Source organism: Myotis nattereri, assembly GCF_964212035.1.
Source record: "Myotis nattereri genome assembly, chromosome: 1".
Taxonomy (NCBI): Eukaryota; Metazoa; Chordata; class Mammalia; order Chiroptera; family Vespertilionidae; genus Myotis; species Myotis nattereri.
This window is the reverse complement of record NC_138075.1, coordinates 107,918,373-107,938,724: the sequence shown is the minus strand read 5'-3', so window position 1 is coordinate 107,938,724 and position 20,352 is coordinate 107,918,373. Positions and strand designations below refer to the sequence as shown.

At 42.1% G+C, this 20,352-nt stretch overlaps 1 protein-coding gene across 2 annotated transcripts in view; it reads left to right on the top strand.

Moving 5' to 3' along the window:
- Positions 1-2,844: 2,844 nt before the first annotated feature.
- The window catches only part of TSPAN3 (tetraspanin 3), an 83,713-nt gene continuing 66,205 nt past the window's right edge, over positions 2,845-20,352 (top strand). The window contains exon 1 of one of the 2 annotated variants that reach the window (XM_081084368.1): positions 2,845-3,181. In XM_081084368.1, coding sequence (XP_080940494.1) covers positions 3,119-3,181 — 63 coding nt within the window. In that variant the 5' untranslated portion in view covers positions 2,845-3,118. Of the gene's footprint in view, positions 3,182-3,476; positions 3,628-20,352 lie in introns of those variants that run through there. The other variant, XM_081084367.1, reaches the window with a different exon arrangement.

Here is a 20,352-nt window from a genome sequence, read left to right as displayed (position 1 = left end):
CTGCCCACTGGCCGGGATCGGCTGGGGCAGGGCGGTGAGGGTTGCCTGCTCACCATCTTTGTCGGGTTAATTTGCATATCACTCTGATTGGCTGGTGGGCATGGCTGGTGGGCATGACTTGAGCATAGCAGAGGGACAGCTAATTTGCATGTTTCTCTTTTATTATATAGGATTCCCACCTATATTATTTATCCAAATATTCACGTGGCCTGCTTCCTAACTTCAGGTTTCTCCAATGTCCTTCCCTCAGAAAGAACTTCCCTTATTACTCTCTATCCCAGGGGTGGGCAAACTTTTTGACTCGAGGGCCACAATGGTTCTTAAACTGGACCGTAGGGCCGGATCAAAAGCATGGATGGAGTGTTTGTGTGAACTAATATAAATTCAAAGTAAAAATCATTACATAAAAGGGTACGGTCTTTTTTTTTCAATAGTTTTATTCATTTCAAACAGGCCGGATCCAGCCCGCGGGCCATAGTTTGCCCACGGCTGCTCTATCCCCTTTCTCTGCCCAATATCATGTCATAAACCTACTTACCTATTTGTTTAAGGTGTGCCTCCTCTACCAGAATTTAAGCTCCATGAGAGCAAGAATTTCTCTTGCTCACTATGAAATACCCACCATCTAGAACAGTGAGTACAGAGGTGCACTTGCAAAAAGTTTGATGAGTGAATAAATGCCTGCTACTGCTTGGTGAAAAGGAATAGGATGTGGAGATGGGAATATATTGCTAAGAGTAGGCAGGGAGATTGTGAGAGAATGAGATGATTGAGGAAAAGTAATGGGCATCTTGTTAATCCTCACCTGAGGATATTTTTTCAATTGATTTTTAGAGACAGTGGAAGTGGGTGGGAGAGAGAGAGAGACATATCAATGTGAAAGGGACACATCTATTATCTGCTGGCCGGGGATTGAACCTGCAATCTAGGTATACTAGTATGCCCTTGATCATAGGAATCTAACCCATGATCCTTTGGTGTGTGGACTGATGCTCTAAATATTGAGCCACAATCGCTAGGGCTAAATGAGCCTAATCAAGGAACCAGTGCAGGGTTGCAATGGCAGGAAAGTAACACAGTTTCCCTGTGTGGCTGAGAACATGGTTTCTGCATAAGACCACCTACTATTCTCTTTTTGGCTCTGGGCTAGTTTGTTCATCTTTCTAAGCCTCAATACCCAATCATGGGGCTCACAATCATAGTATCTTCCACCTTAGGTTGTGATGAGGTTAAATGAGCTAATAGCTATAAAGACTTGGACACAGGGTAAGCTCTCAAAAAGTATTAATTATGATGATCCAAATAATTAGGGGAATATTGTGAAAAATTACAATGCAAAATGATATTTCTCTAATCTTGGTCCAAAATGTCCTACCCTGGAATAGACTTGATGTGTTACCTTGCCCCAACTATACTCCCGCACAAACACGTCTCTGCCTTGTCAGCTCCATCACCAGCTTTTTCTCCTTTCTTTTTAAAAAATATATTTTATTGATTTTTTACAGAGAGGAAGGGAGAGGGATAGAGAGTTAGAAACATCGATGAGAGAGAAACATCGATCAGCTGCCTCCTGGACACTCCCTACTGGGGATGTGCCTGCAACCAAGGTACATGCCCTTGACCGGAATCAAACCTGGTACCCTTGAGTCTGCAGGCCAATGCTCTATCCACTGAGCCAAATCAGCTTGGGTGCTTTTCCTCCTTTCTGACGACTATTCCGAGAGCCAAGCACATGGCAAATAAGTTCTCCATAACTATTTGTTGATGTTCATTGCACTTCTCCCAAACAGGGCTTAGAAAAAATTTTGATGTGGAGTGGGAGAGATTACTGTCTGCAACTTCCTTATGGGGTGTCAATATTGAGAAAGAAGATAGCTACCAAAAAGGACTCCTGGTGACTAACTGGACACAAATGTAAAAATAGAACCTAGCAGCCACTTCTAAATAGGCCTCCCATGCAAACCAGCTTCAGGGATAAACCTGCACTAATCTGCCTGCCTACATTGTTTCTGCCAACTGAGCCAGACCTTAAAAAGGAGTTCCTGGAATAGTATTTCAACCAGTAAGACTGAAACTTTTCCTGTCCAATCGGAGCCATACACTTATAGCCTTATTAGCATCTTCACTAACCAATAAGGACAGCTATATACAACCAATCATGACAGTGCTTTTTGGACCAATTAAATTGTGAGGATTTGGGGTCCTTATTTAACATGAGAACAGACCAATCAGGGACCAGGGACAGGGACTTCTCTTTATATAAGTCAGTTTTCCATTGTCTGGGAGAGCCCAAGTTCTCTTGTGTGAAGGAGACTGCAGGATGAAGTTTCCTGATTGGAGCTGAAACACCAAAGGTCTGTTTTCAGGGCACCTCACAGCAGGGTGAGTTGAAGCAGACCAGCTTGAACCAGCTCAGAGCTGAGCTGTCTAGCCAGAGAGGGGCCTTGCCCGAGGGCAGCCTCCTGCCAGAATCAACCCCACAGTAGTGCTATTCTATAATTGAGCTGTAACATTATTGCGGTGCTCCACAGTCATGCTGTTCCACAACTGTGCTGAATCATGATAGCTGTTTGCATTGAATAAAGTCACTTTTTCACTGCACCCCCAATTGGGGATTCCTGTAGGTGTTAAACTGATGCCAATAACCATGGGCGGAGGGTTGACAGGGGAAATGGCTTAGGTAAAAAGACTACCTACTGTGGGCTGGCATAGTAAATGTGGCTCTATGAGGAGAATTTCCTCCAATAAAATTTCCCTAATGAGCCATTTGCATCCAAGGGTGGCCAGAGGCCAAAAGTAGCTGAGTCTTTGGCTCCTTTAAGAGGCACGGCCTCGCTGTAGCCCGCCTAGAGAGTGATTGGCCTAAGCTTCCGGTCCGGTTCAACTCGGTTGCTAGGGAGCAGCGTGCCTCCTCCTCCGCTCCCCCCCTTCCCCACTCGAGCGGCTGCGCAAAGGAGCCAGGTGCTTGCTGGGGCGCGGGCTGTGCAAGGACGCCGGGGCTGGGGGCAGCCACAATCAAGCCTGTGCAGATCCCAGCCGGGAGGCGCCCTAGCCATTGTGGCCTTGCTGGGTCGGCGCACCCGGCTCCCCAAGCAGGGCCCCAGCGACTGTCGGCACCATGGGTCAGTGCGGCATCACCTCCTCCAAGACTGTGCTGGTGTTTCTCAACCTTATCTTCTGGGTGAGCGGAGCTGGTGGGCGGAGAAGGGGAGCGCGCCGGCGGTGAGGCCTGGGTTGAGGCATCTGAAGGGTCCGGCGGGGACTGCAGCAGCGACTTGGGGTCGGGGGTGACGGGGCCTATGACAGAGGGACGGCTTTGTGAGATCCCTCCTAGGCCCTGTGCCTGGAGGGCGAGGAAGGGACCCTTAGGGGCTTCTGGCGGCCTCCGCGTTCGGGCCTTAGTGCTTGACTGTCTCTGGGCTGGGGGCTTCACGCGGAGAGGCTTGGCCCAGTCTCAGGTTCTTCCCCAGGAGCAGCCTGCTGAACGGAGAGCTCTCGATGCAGATTCATTCCGGACCTCAGGCTGGAAAGAGGATATTTATTCCCCAAAGGGCCAGGCTCCGCTTTCGTTGTCGGCCTAAGGCTTGTGAGCAAAAGGTGAACCTATGCGGGAACGCTGCCAACTCGGTGAGGACTTTGACTTAGAGCTCTTTGTGAATGGAGAACTGATTGGCTGGTTAGCAGCCCCAAAACTGAATGGCTTCGATTTGATAAGTCAAATAATCCGTTGACCAAGAAAATAAAACTGTTTGGGTCATGGGTATGGGAAGCCTGAGGTTATAAACCTCTCTTAAATATGATTCAGAAATCACAAGATTTAAAAAGTGATGAGCTCACTTTCAATAAATGGTGGCTTGTGAGTTGTTGATTTTTTAAAAACACCCAAAGAAAGGAGTGTTTATAGCCACTTCATCTTAGTTCAAGTTATCTCACCAGGGACTTTTGTAGTAACCTGTATTGCTACAATCAGTCTCTCTATCCTCTAATCCTCTCGACCTTGCACCTGGATAAATCTTATTAAGCATTCTTCCCTCACATCACTTTATTTAAAAAACAAACAACCCCCCCCCCCCCCCCCCAAAATTAGCAGTGAAGTAAGGTTCAATCTCCTGGTATTACAGCTGATGACCTTAGTCACCTTTCCTTCATCATGACTGGCCATATTCTTAAACACTTGCTGCCCTGGACAGACTTCTCTTTCCACAGTCTGAGGACACTCCTGGAACGTTGTCACTTCCCATACTTTTGTATGTGCCCATTCAAATTCTCCTTGCCACACACATACCTATTTTGGAAAAAATTCTTTTCTTCTTACAACTCCCATCTTCCCCTCCCCTCTCAAGGAGGAAACTTTTTATATCCCCACTAGTGTAGCATATATAATAAGGCACCTATACACACATGTGCAATGTCATAGTCTTTTCCGGTATTTATGGTGTGATGGAAAGAGTCCTGACTGATAGTACCTATTCAAAATCTCTCACGTGACATTGGGGTTTTCATGATTTTTTGTTGTTGACACTATTACAGATGTCCCCTTTACCCACCTCCACCCACACCATTCCCTTTTCCCCAACACTACATTCATGATTTCTTCTTTTTTAATTAGTGTTTTTCATACATTAATTTGAGTTACAAGCCTTTTTAAAAGGTATTTTCAGGGATCCCCAAATAATAAACACTCTATTATTACTAAGACTAGAGGCCCGGTGCACAAAAATTTGTGCACTCGGTGGTGGTGGTGGGGGGTGGGGGTGGGTTCCTCAGCCCGGCCTGTGCCCTCTCGCAGTCTGGGACCCCTCGGGAGATAACGACCTGCTGGCTTAGGCTGCTCCCGGGTGGCAGAGGGCAGGCCCAATCCCTAGGTGCAGCCCCTGGTCGGGCTCAGAGCAGGGCTGATTGGGGAGTTGGGGCGCCACCCCCTGTCATGCACAGAGCAGGGCAGATTGGGAGGTTGCGATGCCACCCTCAGTCACGCTCAGGATAGGGCCAATTGGGGGGTTGGGGCACCGTCCCCTGTCACACTCAAGGCAGGGTCTATGGGGAGGTTGCGACGCCACCCCCTGTCACGCACAGAGCAGGGCCAATCAGGCGGTTGGGGCGCTGCCCCCCTGTCACTCACAGAGCAGGGCCCATCAGGGGGGTTGGGTCTCTGTACCCTGTCACGCACAGAGCAGGGCCAATCAGGGGGTTGGGCGCAGCCCCGTCACGCACAGAGCAGGGTCCATCAGGGGGTTAGGGCGCCGCCCTCTATCACCCACAGAGCGGGGCCGATCAGAGGGTTGGGGTGCCGCCACTCTCACACTCAGGGCAGGGCCGATGGGGAGGTTATGGCTCTACCCCGTCACACACAGAGCAGGGCCCGTGGCGGGGGGGGGGGGGGGGGCGCCGCACCCTGTCACACACAGAGCCGCAGGGCGATCAGGGGGTTTGGGCGCTGCCCCCTGTCACGCTGATCCCATTGCCGGGAGGCCTCGTGGCTCCGCTGATCCTGGTGCTGGGAGGCATATTACCCTTTTACTATATAGGGTAGAGGCCTGGTGCATGGGTGGGTGCCAGCTGGTTTGCCCTGAAGGGTGTCCTGGATCAGGGTGGGGGTCCCCACTGGGGTACCTGGCCAGCCTGGGTGAGGGGATGATGGCTGTTTGCAGCTGGTCACACACCCTTCAGGGTGGGGGTCCCCACTGGGGTGCCTGGCCAGTCTGGGTGAGGGGCTGAGGGCTGTTTTCAGGCTGGGGGTGACTGAAGCTCCCAACCGCTCCTTTTTTTCTTTTTATTCTGTGCCAGCTTTAGCTTTGAGGCTTGGCTCCAGCTCTTAGGCCTCCGCTGCTGAAAGTAGGTTTCTGGCCTTTGCTTACAATGTTGCCATCCTGCTGGCTGAAGCCTGGCAGGTTTCTGGGGTTTTGTTTAGCTTCTATGTTTGTTACATAGTTGCTTGCAGCTCAGAGGCCTGCAGTGGCGGGTGGGGAACGTTGGAGTCCTCCGTCACTGAAGCAAGCAAGCCTCATGTTAGTTTCAAGCTGCCTGGCTGCTGCCCGCCATCTTGGTTGACAGTTAATTTGCATATCGCCCTGATTAGCCAATGGGAAGGGTAGTGGTCGTACACCAATTACCATGTTTCTCTTTTATTAGATAGGATACTTAGGGAGACACTTCACTTTGTAACCTTTAGTTTCTTGTGATTTTTATGGGCATGACTATTTAATTTTGAAGAATAATCTATCAGATGAATTCTAGGCTATTTAAGCTCAGGGACTGGAATTGTTAATGTAATAAAATATTGGAAATAAAGGAGCCATTTTCTTTAAATAAATAATTAGATTTTTATTTACTCTTAAAGTATCAGTTAATTCTAAGTGATTGCTCATGAATCTTTGGAAATTGTGTTAGCATATGTACCTTTGGTACTTTCTTGAGTGAAAAAGGTTATGTTGATATTCAGTTGTGCATTTCTTAGTAGGTTATTCCAGGCCTAAAGTTATACTATGTAGTAAAAATACCCTTTATCTAGGTTAGCAAGGATAGTAAAGCTTTTGTGAGCTGTAATAAGGAAGCTAAGCAGACATGCAGGGGAAAATATTGTGACATAGAGCAGATTAGTGCAACCTTATGAGAAAACAGTATTTTTAGGTCTGTCTCCCACCAAATGTTTAGTTTAGGGACAGACATTGGAATCTGATGATGATGATGGTAATGATAGCTAACATTTGAGTGCTTATTACACCTAGGCACTGTGCTAAGCACTTTACATGAAGTGTTTTCACATCAAGTCAATCTGGCAGGAATATTATTATGCTTATTTTACAGATGAGGGCATTAAGGGTTACTGAAGGCATCAAGGGGTGACAGAGCCTGCGTTCAAACTCAAGTTGTTGTATACTTAGAGCTCTTAGTGTTAGAGCAAAGTGTGATTTCAAAAGTTTTGGAAAGGGAAAGTATCTCATTAGGTTATGTTAGAGGTACTTTCTCTAAAACATACTGATTTTAATTTTGTATAGAACCTATACCAGTATTTAAAATGCACTCTTTAACTTGTCATTTTAAAAAAATTAGGCCATTATGAGGGAGTACATAAAACAGATGTTAACTGGTTCTCCCTAGCAATTTGTAATGTATTCTTCAGTTTTAATAAGTGTATCCTTATATACTGGCTCCCTCCCTCCTTTTAAGGCCTTAATGAATAATTGGAAAAATAAATATCCCCTGCAAAGGGCTTATTAAAAGCTTATTTAGGTTGCCTTGGGAAACTTTTTAACTCTGTTGTACTGGCTCCTCACTATCAGGTGGTAATGGTGATTGTGGTTAAGTATTAAAGCTTAATTGCTTTGGCAAGATCTTTAAACTGCATCTTTTTAAAAAAAAATACATATTTTATTGATTTTTTTTTTTACAGAGAGGAAGGGAGAGGGATAGAGAGTTAGAAACATCAATGAGAGAGAAACATCGATCAGCTGCCTCCTGCACACCCCCTACTGGGGATGTGCCCACAACCAAGAATCAAACCTGGGACCCTTCAGTCCGCAGGCCAACGCTCTATCCACTGATCCAAACCGGTCAGGGCGTAAACCGCATCTTTTAATATCTTGTTATCCTAGTTCATTTGGGAGTTGGCTCAGTGAGCTGTGATGTGGAAATAGTATGTTCCTGACATATGTAGGCTCCACACTAAGTTGACTTAGTCTACGTTATTTTGGACAGTGGAGTCTAAGAAAGTTACTGTGGAAAGCCACACAATAAAAGGGGAAATAACCGTTCCTAAAATCCTCAAGGTTGTCTAATGGAAACAGAGTTCCTCATTATATTCCAGAATATTAGTGCTTGTGGCATGAAAGATAATTTTGGACAAGGGAAAGGATATACAACTTAGATCTCTGTTTTTATGGAGTGACATAGCTTTAAAATGTAAGTATATTAGTGCTAGACCCACGATGGTTTATGGAGGATGATTAGTAGCATTTGGTACATGATTAAATATTGAATGCTATTGTAACAGTTATTAACTACACCTTTGTACCAAGGTCATACTGGATTATTGCTTGGGTAGGTCACTTGCTCTGACCCAGGAGGCTTCATCTAAAACAAGTTTAAATCAGTACTTTTTAATGTTCAGGTTTTTATTCTGATAAAGTTATTTGAGTACTTAATCATGTTCCATGTTATAAAAATTACCTTTATTTATTCTACCCTATGTGAAAAACCAATGGGCTAGTATTAATTTTGCTCATAAGTGTCTTATGCTGTATAGGGACTGCAAGAGAAAGCTTTGTCCATGCTTGTAGAATTTATACTCTGGCACATCTATTTAGGCTATTGTTTTTCATCTGTATAAGAGGTGATAGTAACAAGAAAACACCTATGGAGTAGGAAGTACCACAGGAAGGTCAGACACCTTTTAAATGCCTTTAGGAACAACTTTAGAATGTGGCACCTTCACTAATTATCATTTGCTCATATGAAATACTCTATACATACAAATAGTATTTGGAAGCTATATGTAACCTTTAAAATTTATCTCATTTAAAAAGAGCTTTTCATATCATACTTCCTTCTGATACACATAATTCAGGAAAATCGTTTTGCTAAACAAATATAACAAATATTTGAGCTCTTAGTTTGTGCTTGTATTATTGATAAAATGGTGAAAAAGATAGTGAAGATCTTGGACTTATAGAACTTCTTTATGGAGGAATAAGACAGATAACTAAAAATAAGCAAGAAAAGTGATGTAGTATGCAGAGGGTTAAAAAACAGGGTTATGTGATAGAGTGCCTTAGGCTGGTAAAGAAGGCTTTTTCAAAGAGATGAGATTTAATCTGGAGTATAAAAAGGAGCTGGTTTTGGGGTGATTTCGGGAAAATGGGGGGAATTCAAGATGGAACAGTCTATAGACCCTAAGGCAAGAATATACTTGATATATTCAAAAGAAGGTTTAACTATGTCTTCATGCTTTTGTTTAAAACATTTTTTATAATGAAATATTTCAAAGACAACTTTTTATTAAATATATTTTTATTGACTTCAGAGAAGAAGGGGGAAGGAGAGATAGAAACACCAGTGATGAGAGAATCATTGATTGGCTGCCTCCTACACACCCCCTACTGGGGATTGAGCCCATAACCTGGGCATGTGCCCTGACCAGGAATTGAATGGTGACCTCCTTGGTTCATAGCTTGATACTCAACCACTGAGTTACACTGACCAGGCTCAAGGAAGCTTCTTTTCACAAATCTCCTTATACATATTTTGTGTTTCCTACACATTTGACTTGGGAATATGATACTTTATAAGTACCGCGTGCTAACCGATTGCGCCACTGGAGCTCCGGCCAGGAATATGATACTTTAAACTGGAACCTTCAGTTGATATCCTGGAAGTTGTTTCTATTCCTCTTGCATGTCTATCATTATGAACTAGAGGCCTGGTGCATGAAATTCGTGCACTCAGGGGGGGTGGGTCCCTCAGCCCGGATTGTGAGAAGGCACAGGTCAGGCCGAGGGAGCCCACTGATGCACGATTAGGGCCAGGGAAGGACATGGGAGGTTGGCCAGCCAGGGAGGGATTGTGGGAGGGCTCCAGGACGTGTCCAACCCGTCTTGCTCAGTCCCGATTCGCTGGACCTCAGCAGCAAGCTAACCCACCGGTCAGAGCATCTGCCCTCTGGTGGTCAGTGCATGTCATAGCGAGTGGTTGAGCGGCCTTAACATATCATTAGCATATTATGCTTTGATTGGTTGAATGGCCGACCGGATGACCAGACACTTAGCATATTAGGCTTTTATTATATAGGATGGTTACTTTGACAGAGATTGTGTCATTGGAATGTACACAGATTTTTTTTCCCCCATAGCTATTTGTCAGTCACTAGAAGCTAACATTGACAGTAAGCATGTCATAGTACATAATAGGAAACATGTTTTTAACTTTTCTCTGACAGTTAAGAAAAGGAATGTTTCTAGTTTTACTAAGTTCTCAGTTATCTGTCCACTGACCAAGTGTCTTGTGACTCTGAATAATCATTAACTGAAAGAACTCATAGCATTGGGAACTTGGAATCAGCTAAGAGACCATATGCAGAAAAGCTATCTTAATAACAATATAAGGAATAGGTTAATAGCTTTTTAGAATATTTATTATGCTTTGAAATATTTTAATAAATTTTATTCCATAAATTCCAACTCAGATTAGGATTCTGCAGAAATGTATACTTGCACCAAACAAGTATACCCTAAGAATTATTCACTCAATTAATGCTTGTTCATATGCTTTATCCTTTTCTGAGGTATATTAAGAGCAAAAAGACATAGTTCATGCTTTCCAAAAGCTCGTGGGAAGATAGGGAAGACAGACAGGCAAAATCTAATACTTCATTAAATTTAATTTGTAGGTACATCTTCCACCCCACCCGACTCCCCAGATCATACCTATGGACAGTTTCAAGTTTTTATTTAACAATATTTTCATTTCCTTCTCCCCCCAATCCTTAATAACTTGGTAGAATCAATATATGAGAAAATTATTTGCATTAATACATTTGTTTTTGATTTACTGAGGGGGGGGGGGGGAGAGCAGGGAGGATGGGATAGTAAATGCCAATATATTGTATTTTTGTTGCTACTACTGATTAAACACATAACCCAAGCCTGAACACACTCTAATATTATAAAGTTTAAGCACCCCAAGCTCCTATAGTAACAATGGATTCTTGTTACAGTTAGAGTAGGGTATGGTGACAGAGGGTCTCAAAAACAAACAAACAAACAAAAAACACAAAAAACCTGCAAAACTGCATGTTTAAATTCCATGCTTCTCAGATGATCCCTAGAGCCCTGCATCCTGAAAATAGCCAATTACCACACTGCTATAATAATTTGACTGTGGTCTGATCTCCAATTTTTTTTTTAAAATATATTTTATTGATTTTTTACAGAGAGGAAGGAAGAGGGATAGAGAGTTAGAAACATCGATGAGAAACATCGATCAGGTGCCTCCTGCACACCCCCCACTGGGGATGTGCCCGCAACCCAGGTACATGCCCTTGACCAGAATCGAACCTGGGACCCTTGAGTCCGCAGGCCGACGCTCTATCCACTGAGCCAAACCGGTTTTGGCCTGATCTCCAATTTTAATGCCACCTGAATGTTTGGGTCGTCCAACTGTTAGGTATAAATTGTATTAAGTAGAACAACTTTGTTAACTGGATAATCAATGACTATAAAAAACAAATAGAGAAAAAGTGAAAACAGAGCAGAATTAAGGAACATAACCTAGGGGATATTATCAAAGTAATAGAGGTATAAAAGGATTAAAATATATCTTTTTAAAGAGTGATAGCAATACCTACAAGACACCTGTGGCATAAGGTCACAGTACCAACATTGGGAGACATAGCAAATGTACCTAATACACAGAAAAAACATAGAGAGGCAGCCAAGATGGAGACACAAAGAAACAGACCTAAAATGAAAAAACAGGAGAAATCCCCAGAAATAGAACTAAATGAACTAGAGGCAAGCAATCTACCAGAGACAGAGTTCAAAACAATGGTTATAAGGATGCTCAAAGAATGTAGGGGAAGAATAGATGGACTCAGTGAGAACTTAGATAGCATAAAAAAAGGACATAGAAACCATAGTAAAGAATAAGTCAGAAATAAAATATACAGTATCTGAAATGAAGAATAAATCAGAAGGAATCAACATCAGGTTAGATGAAGCAGAGGATCGAAGCAGCAATTAGGGGGACAAGGTCGCAGAAAATAGCCAAGCAGAGCAGCAAAAAGAAAAAAAGAATTAAAAAAAATGAGGATAGTTTAAGGGACCTCTGGGACAACCTCAACTGTAACAACATCCACATCATAGGAGTACCAAAAGGAGAAAAGACAGAGCAATGAACTAATAACCTATTTGAAGAAATAATGACAAAAACTTCCCTAACCGGTGAAGGAAAAATACATACAAATCCAGGAAGAGTAGAGAGGCACAAACAAGATGAATATAAAGAGGCCCATACTAAGACAAATCATAATTAAAATGGCAAAGGTTAAAAACAGTGAGACTTTTAAAAGTGGCAAAAGAAAGACAGTTATCTATAAGGAACTTCCTTAAGACTGTCAGCTGATTTCTCAGTGGAAAAATTTCAGGCCAGATGGGATTGGAACGAAATATTAAAAATTATGAAAAGCAAGAACCTATAACCAAGACTACACTACCTAGAAAGGCTATCATTTAAAAATGAGGTAGACAATAAAATTGAAGGGGAAATAAAGTGCTTCCCAGACAAGAAAACACTAAAGGAATTCATTACCACCAAACCAGTATTTTAAGAAATGTTAAAGTTTTTTAAGAAGAGAAAAAAAGAGCATAATTATAAATTATACTATACACACACACACACACACACACACGCACGCACATACATACATACATACATACAGCCTGAGCAACCATTATGACTGAACAATCAGAACAACCGGTCGACCAGTCACTATGATGCGCACTGACCACCAGGGGGCAGACGCTCCACATAGGAGCTGCCCCCTATTGGTCTTTGTACTCCCACAGCGGGAGCACCACTCAGCCAGAAGCTGGTCTCATGGCTGGCGAGCACACTTGCAGCAGCAGGAGCCTCTCTTGACTCCGTGGCAGTGCTACCAAGCAGCAGCAGTAGGTGCAGTGGGCTGGGATGAGTGCGAGCATTGCAGCGCCTGCTTGGGCTCCTCCCTGACCCCATGCTGTTTGAAACACTGCTACATCCCTCAAGGGGTCCCAGATTGCAAGAGGGCACAGGCCAGGCTGAGGCCCCCCCCCCCCCCCAATCCCAACATGCACGAATCCGTGCACCGGGCCTCTAGTATAGAATAAAGTGGCAGTAAGTGTGTACCTATCAATAATCACTTTAAATGTAAATGGATTAAAAACTCAAATAAAAAGACATAGAGTAGGTGAGTGGCCCATACGTATAATCTCTAGAAAAGACCAACCTCAGAAAAAACATGACCCATATGTATAATCTCTAGAAAAGACCAACCTCACAAAAAAGTATAGGGATGAAAATAGATATTCATGCAAATGGAAATGAAAAAAAAACATAGGGTGGCTATAATAGACAGAGAAGGATATTACATAATGATAGAGGGATCAATTCAACAAGAGGCTATAACCTTTGTAAATATTTATGGAGCCAATGTAGCAGCACCTACATACATAAAGCAAATATTGATAGATGTAAATGGAGAGATAGACACTAATACAGTTGGAGTAGGGGATTTTTTAACACGCATTGACATCAATGAATAGATCTTCCAGACAGAAAATCTCCAAGGAAACAGTGGCTTAAATTGCACACTAGTTCACATGTATTTAATTGATATTTTCAGTGCATTTTACTCCAAAGCAGCAGATTATACATTCTCTTAACTGCACATGAAACATATTTCAGGATAGACACAGGATAGGCTGCAAACAAGTCTCAATAAATTTAAGAAGATTGAAATCATATCAAGCATGCTTTCCAAACACAGTGGTATGAAACTAGAAATTAATTACAAGGAAAAAACTGAAATTCACACAAACACAAGGAGGCTAAATGACCTTGAGATAAGTGAAAATGAGAACACAACAACAAAAAAATCTGCGGGATACAATAAAAGCAGTCCTAAGAGGGAAATTCATAGTAATACATTCCACCTCAAGAAACAAGAAAAATCTCAAACAATCTAACCTTACGCCTAAAGAAATTATAGAAAGAACAACAAACAAAGCCCTAAGTGAGTAGACGGGAGGAAATAATAATGATTAGAACAGAGATAAATGAAACAGAGTCTACAAAAACAATACAAAAGATCAGTGAAACCAAGAGCTGGTTCTTTGAAAAGATAAATAAGATTTATAAACCTTTTTTTAAAAAAAATATATTTTATTGATTTTTTTACAGAGAGGAAGGGAGAGGGATAGAGAGTTAGAAACATTGACGAGAGAGAAACATCGATAAACTGCCTCCTGCACACTCCCCACTGGGGATGTGCCCGCACCCAAGGTACATGCCCTTGACCAGAATCGAACCCGGGACCCTTAAGTCCGCAGGCAGATGCTCTATCCACTGAGCCAAACCGGTTAGGGCAAGATTTATAAACCTTTAACTAGACCAGTGATGGCGAACCTTTTGAACTCGGCATGTCAGCATTTTGAAAAACTCTAACTTAACTCTGGTGCTGTGTCACATGTAGAAATTTTTTGATATTTGCAACCATAGTAAAACAAAGACTGATATTTTTGATATTTATTTTATATATTTAAAATGCCATTTAACAAAGAAAAATCAACCAAAAAAATGAGTTCGCGTGTCACCTCTGACACACGTGTCATAGGGTTGCCATCACTGAAGTAGACTCATGAAAAATAAAAAAAAGAGAGGACCCAAACCAAAAATGAAAGAAGAGGAATAACAATGACACCATAAAAATATAAAGGATTATAAAAAAATATTACAGATAACTATGTGCCCAAAATTGGGTGATTTAGAAGATATGGATAAATTTCAAGAAACATACAATCTTCCAAAACTGAAAGAAGAGACAGAAAATCTGAACTGACTGATTACAATTAATAAAATTGAAACAGTAAAACAAACCAAAACACACATCCCAACAAACAATTGTTATAGACCAGATGGCTTCACAGTGAATTTTACCAAGCATTTAAAGAAGAATAGCATCCATCCTTCCCAAACCATTCCTAAAAATTCCACAGGAGGGAAGACTCCAAGCTCATTTTATGAGGTCAGCATTACCCTAAATCCAAAATCAGATAAAGACATTACAAGGAAATAAAATTACAGGCCAGTTTCCCTGATGAATATAGATGCTAAATTCCTCAACAGAATATCGAATTGAGCACTATATTAAAAATATCATACAACATGATCAGGTGGGATTTATTCTGGGGATGCAACATTGGTACAATATCAGCAAATCAATAATGTGATAGACCACATAAACAAAATGAAGGATAAAAATTATATGATTAGCAGATGCAGAAAAAGAATTTGATAACATTTGGCACTCATTTATGATTAAAACTCAGCAAAGTGGGAGTAGAGGGAACATGCCTCAACATATTAAAGGCCATATATGGCAGACCCACAACTAACATCATATTCAATGGGGAAAAACTAAAAACATTTCCTTTTTTTTTAAAAAATATATTTTATTGATTTTTCACAGAGAGGAAGAGAGAGGGATAGAGAGTTAGAAACATCGAGAGAGAGAAACATCGATCAGCTGCCTCTTGCACACCTCCTACTGGGGATGTGCCTGCAACCAAGGTACATGCCCTTGGCCGGAATTGAACCTGGGACCTTTCAGTCCGCAGGCTGACACTCTATCCACTGAGCCAAACTGGTCAGGGCAACATTTCCTTTTTTTAAAAAAAATGTATTTTTATTGATTTCAGAGGAAGGGAGAGGGAGAGAGAGATAGAAACATCAATGATGTGAGAGAATCATTGATTTGCTACCTTCTGTATGTCCCTTACTGGGGATTGAGCCCACAACTCAGGCATGTGCCCTCGACCAGAATTGAACCAGGGATCTTTCAGTCTGCAGGCTGACACTCTATCCACTGAACCAAACCAGCTAGAGCTAAAAACATTTCCTTTAATACTAAGAACAAGACAGGGAAGTTGACTTTCAATATTCTTATTTAACACTAGGGTCCTGGTGCACAAAGATTCGTGCATGGGGGATGGGTCCCTCAGCCCGATCTGCACCCTCTCCAATCTGGGAGCCCTCAGAAGATCCCTCTCCAATTTGGGAGTTTCTGTCTTTGCAATCATGTGAGCGAAATGTCTGAGACCGCAACCCAGTTTGGTTTTGTGCTCACAGAATAATAGAGCTCTTTTTTTTTTTTTTTCTCCATTGGTGGAAATTTCCTAAAAGTTGCAGGATATCTTCCTTTTAATTTTTCCTCAACACTCTGACTTTACTTATGTCTTTCATCTTTGCTCTCCCTCCATCCCCAACCCGCAACTGTAACTTGCTCCAGGCACACTTTGCTCTAGTGTCTAGGAGAAGCCACAACACGTCTGCCACCAGAACTATGATTCTCAGAATTCCTGGTGCCCACCCTGCGCTCTTGGATTTTGCTTCCTGTCCAGGGGCTGCTGAAACGAAAAGGACTGGGGACTTCAACTGCCCCCAGGCTGGGCTGACAGGACCAGACACTCCAGTGGCATCCCCAGGACCCAGGCTTCTCGGCGCCTATGTGGGTAGGCCCAGAGCAGCCAGGGGGGTGGGAACGCCCCAGTCCGGCCCCACCCCCTGGCCACTTGGTACGTGCGTGCTGCCCACAGGCCAGCCACAGTGATGTGGAGGGCGTTCCCGCCCTGCCCCTGGCTGCTTGGCGCCTGTGCACATAGGTCCGGAGTGGCTGGGGGTCGTTCCGGGACCCAAGCTGCTCTGGGCCTACGTGCGGGCCTACAGGCTCAGGGGCCTGAGTCCTGAGGATGCCCGTCCCCGGGACCCAGACTGCTTGGTGCTGGTGCACACGCAAGAGGCTGCCCTGGCCCAGGCCACTCAGCACCTGCATATGCAAATTAACCCACCATCTTTGTTGGGTTAATTTGCATACTCACTCCTGATTGGCTGGTGGGTGTCGCAAAGGTACGGTCAGTTTACATCTTTCTCTTTTATTAGTGTAGATAGTGTTGGAAATCCTAGTTACAGAACTCAGACAAGAAGAAAAGGCATCCAGATTGGAAAGGAAGAAGTAAAACTGTCATTATTTGCAGATGACATGATATACATAGAGAACCCCAAAGATTCTACCAAAAACTAGAAGAACTGATAAATGAATTTAGTAATTCAGAATACAAAATTTCAGAAATTATTTGCATTTTTACACACTAATAATGAACTATCAGAAAGGGAAACTAAGAAAATAATCTCATTTACAATTACAACAACAGCAAACATACCTAGGAAGAAATTGAACAAAGGTGATAAAAGACTTGTATTTGGAAAATTAAAAGAAACTGAAGAAGGAAATTGAAGAAGATACAAATCAATGGAAGCATATACTATGATCATGGATAGAAGGAATTAACATCATTAAAATGTCCATACTATCCAAAGCAATGTATAGATTCAATGCAATTTTTATCAAAATACCAATGCCATATTTCAGAGCTAGAACAAATGATTCAAAAAATTTATATACAACCACAAAAGACCTCGAATAGCAACAGCAGTCTTGATTAAAAAACAACAAAATTTTAGGTATCACAGTACCTGATATCAAACTATACTACAAAGCTATAGTAATCAGAACAGCATGGTACTGGCATAAAAACAGGCACTAGATCAATGGAACAGAAATGAGAGTCCCGAAATAAACCTACACTTTAATGGTCATTAATATTTGACAAAGGAGTCAAAAACATACAATGGGATAAAGACATTGTATTCAACAAATGGTGTTTGGTAACTTGGACAGATATGCCATATACAAGAATAAATTAAAAATGGATTAGACTTAAATGTTAGACTCAGAGCCATACAAATCCTAGAAGAAAACATAGGTAGTAAAATCTCAGACATTTCTTGTAGCAATTTTTTTTTTCTGATCTATTGCATCAGGCAAGGGAAACAAAAGAATAAATGGGACTACATCAAACTAAAAGTTTCTGTGCAGCCAAGTAAATCATTAATAAAACAGACAATCTACTGAATGGGAAAAGATATTTGCCAATGTTATATCCAAAAGGGGTTAATATCCAAAATTTATAAAGAGCTCCTACAACTCAACACCAAAAAGAAAAAAAGCAATCCAAGTAAATCCAAAAATGGGCAGAGGACTTGAATAGACACTTCTCAAAGTTATATACAGATTGCCTATAGACATATGAAAAGGTGCTCATGTGACTAATCATCAGAAAAATGCAAATTAAAATCACAGTGAGATATCACCTTACACCTGTCAAAATGACTATCATCAGTATATCAACAACAAGTGCTGGTGAGGATGTGGAGAAAAGGGAACCCTCATACACTGTTGATGGGAAGGCAGATTGGTGCAGCCTCTATGGAAAACATTATATAGAACTGCCTATGATTGAGCAATTCCACTTTTGAGAATATATTCGAAGAAACCCAAGACACTAATTTAAAAGAACATATATATGGAGTCAAGACAGTCTCTTCAATAAATGGTGTTGGGGAAATTGGACAGATACATGCAAAAAGATGAAACTAGACCACCAACTCACACCATACACAAAAATAAACTAAAAATGGATAAAAGACTTAAACATAAGACGGGAAACCATAAAAATACTAGAGGAATCCACAGGCAGCGAAATCGCAAACATAGGCCAAAGGATATGCTCCTAGGGCAATGGATACTAAAGAGAAAATAAACAGATGGGGCTACATCAAAATAAAAAGCTTTTGTACAGCAAAGGACACTATCAACAAAACAACAAGAACACCCACTGCATGGGAGAACATATTTCCCAATGATATCACCAATAAGGGTTTAATCTCCAACATTTACAGGGAACTCATGCAACTTAACAAACGGAAGATAAACAATCCAATCAAAAAATGGGCAATGGACCTAATTAGACACTTTTTGAAAGAGGACATACAGAAGGCCAAAAGACATATGACAACATGCTCAAAATCACTAATTATACGAGAGATGCTAATCAAAATGACAATGCGGTATCATCTCATACCCGCCAGAATGGCTATCATCAACAAATCAACAAACAAGTGTTGGAAAGGATGTGGAGAAAAAGGAACCCTTCTGCACTGCTGGTGGGAATGCAGACTGGTGCAGCCACTGTGGAGAACAGTATGGAGTTTCCTCAAAAAACTAAAAATGGAACTCCCATTCGACCCAGTGATCCCACTTCTAGGAATATATCCCAAGAAGCCAGAAACACCAATCAGAAAGGATATATGTACCCCTATGTTCATACTAGCTCAATTCACCATAGCTAAGATTTGGAAACAGCCTAAGTGCCCATCAGCAGATGAGTGGATTAAAAAACAGTGGTACATCTACACAATGGAATACTACGCTGCGGTAAAAAAGAAGGAACTCCTGCCATTTGCAACAGCGTGGATGGAACTGGAGAGCATTATGCTAAGTGAAATAAGCCAGTCAGAGAAAGATAAATACCACATGATCTCACTCATTTGTGTAATATAGAGAACAACATAGACTGATGAACAGGGACAGATCCAAAGACAGAGAAACAGCGATCAGACTATCAATCCCCAGAGGGAAAGTAGGGGAGGGTGGGGGTAAGGGGAAGAGATCAACTAAAGGACTTGTATGCATGCATATAAGCCAAACCAATGGACACAGACAACAGGGGGATGAGAGCATGAGTTGGGGGTGGGGGAAGTTGGGGGTTAATGGGGGGGATGAGGACACATTTGTAATACCTTAACCAATAAAGAAAGTAAAGATTAAAAAAAAGAAAAAAATACAAATAAAAAAATAAAGTTAAGCTGTTTAAATTAAAAAAAAAGTAAAAGAACATATATATTTCTTTGTTAATTGTAGTGATATTTACAATACCTACAATATGAAAGCAACCCAAGTTTCCATCAGTGAATGAATGATAAACATGCTGTGGTACATATATACAATGGAATATCACTTAGCCACAAAAACGATTGAAATCTTACTATTTGCAACAGCATGGATGAACCTAGAGGGTATTATGCTAAGTAAAAAAGTCAGTTATAGAAATAGTAGGGGCCCGATGCATGAAATTTGTGCACTGGGGTGGGGGTATCCCTCAGCCCAGCCTGCCCCCCCTCACATACTGGGAGCCCTCAGCGGATGTCCTAGTGATGGCTTAGGCCTGCTCCCTGCTCCCCTTGGAGATAGGGCCTAAGCTGCAGTCTGGCCTCCCTTTGTGGGAGGTGACTGGGCTGATCAGGGGAAGGCACCAGCCCCATCACCCCGCTGCTGCAGCCACTGCCAGCCAGGGCAGCCAGCAAGGTTTTTTCATCAACACGGACTCCAGTCCATTCACCATGAAAAAATGACAACTTTCTTTAGGCATTTTCAAGATGTGTTTTTCATATAATAATAATTTCTTTATTATTTTTTTTATCCTCACCTGAGGATATGTTTCCACTGATTTTTAGAGAATGTGGAAGAGAAAGGGAAAGACAGAGAGAAACATCAAAGTGAGAGGAACACTTTGATTGGTTGCCTCCTGCATGGGCCCCGGCCAGGGAGGAGCCTGCAACCTAGGTCCATGCCCTTGGTCAGAATTGAACTCAGACCCTGCCATCAGCAGGCCAAGGCATTATCCACTGAGCCAAACCGGCTAG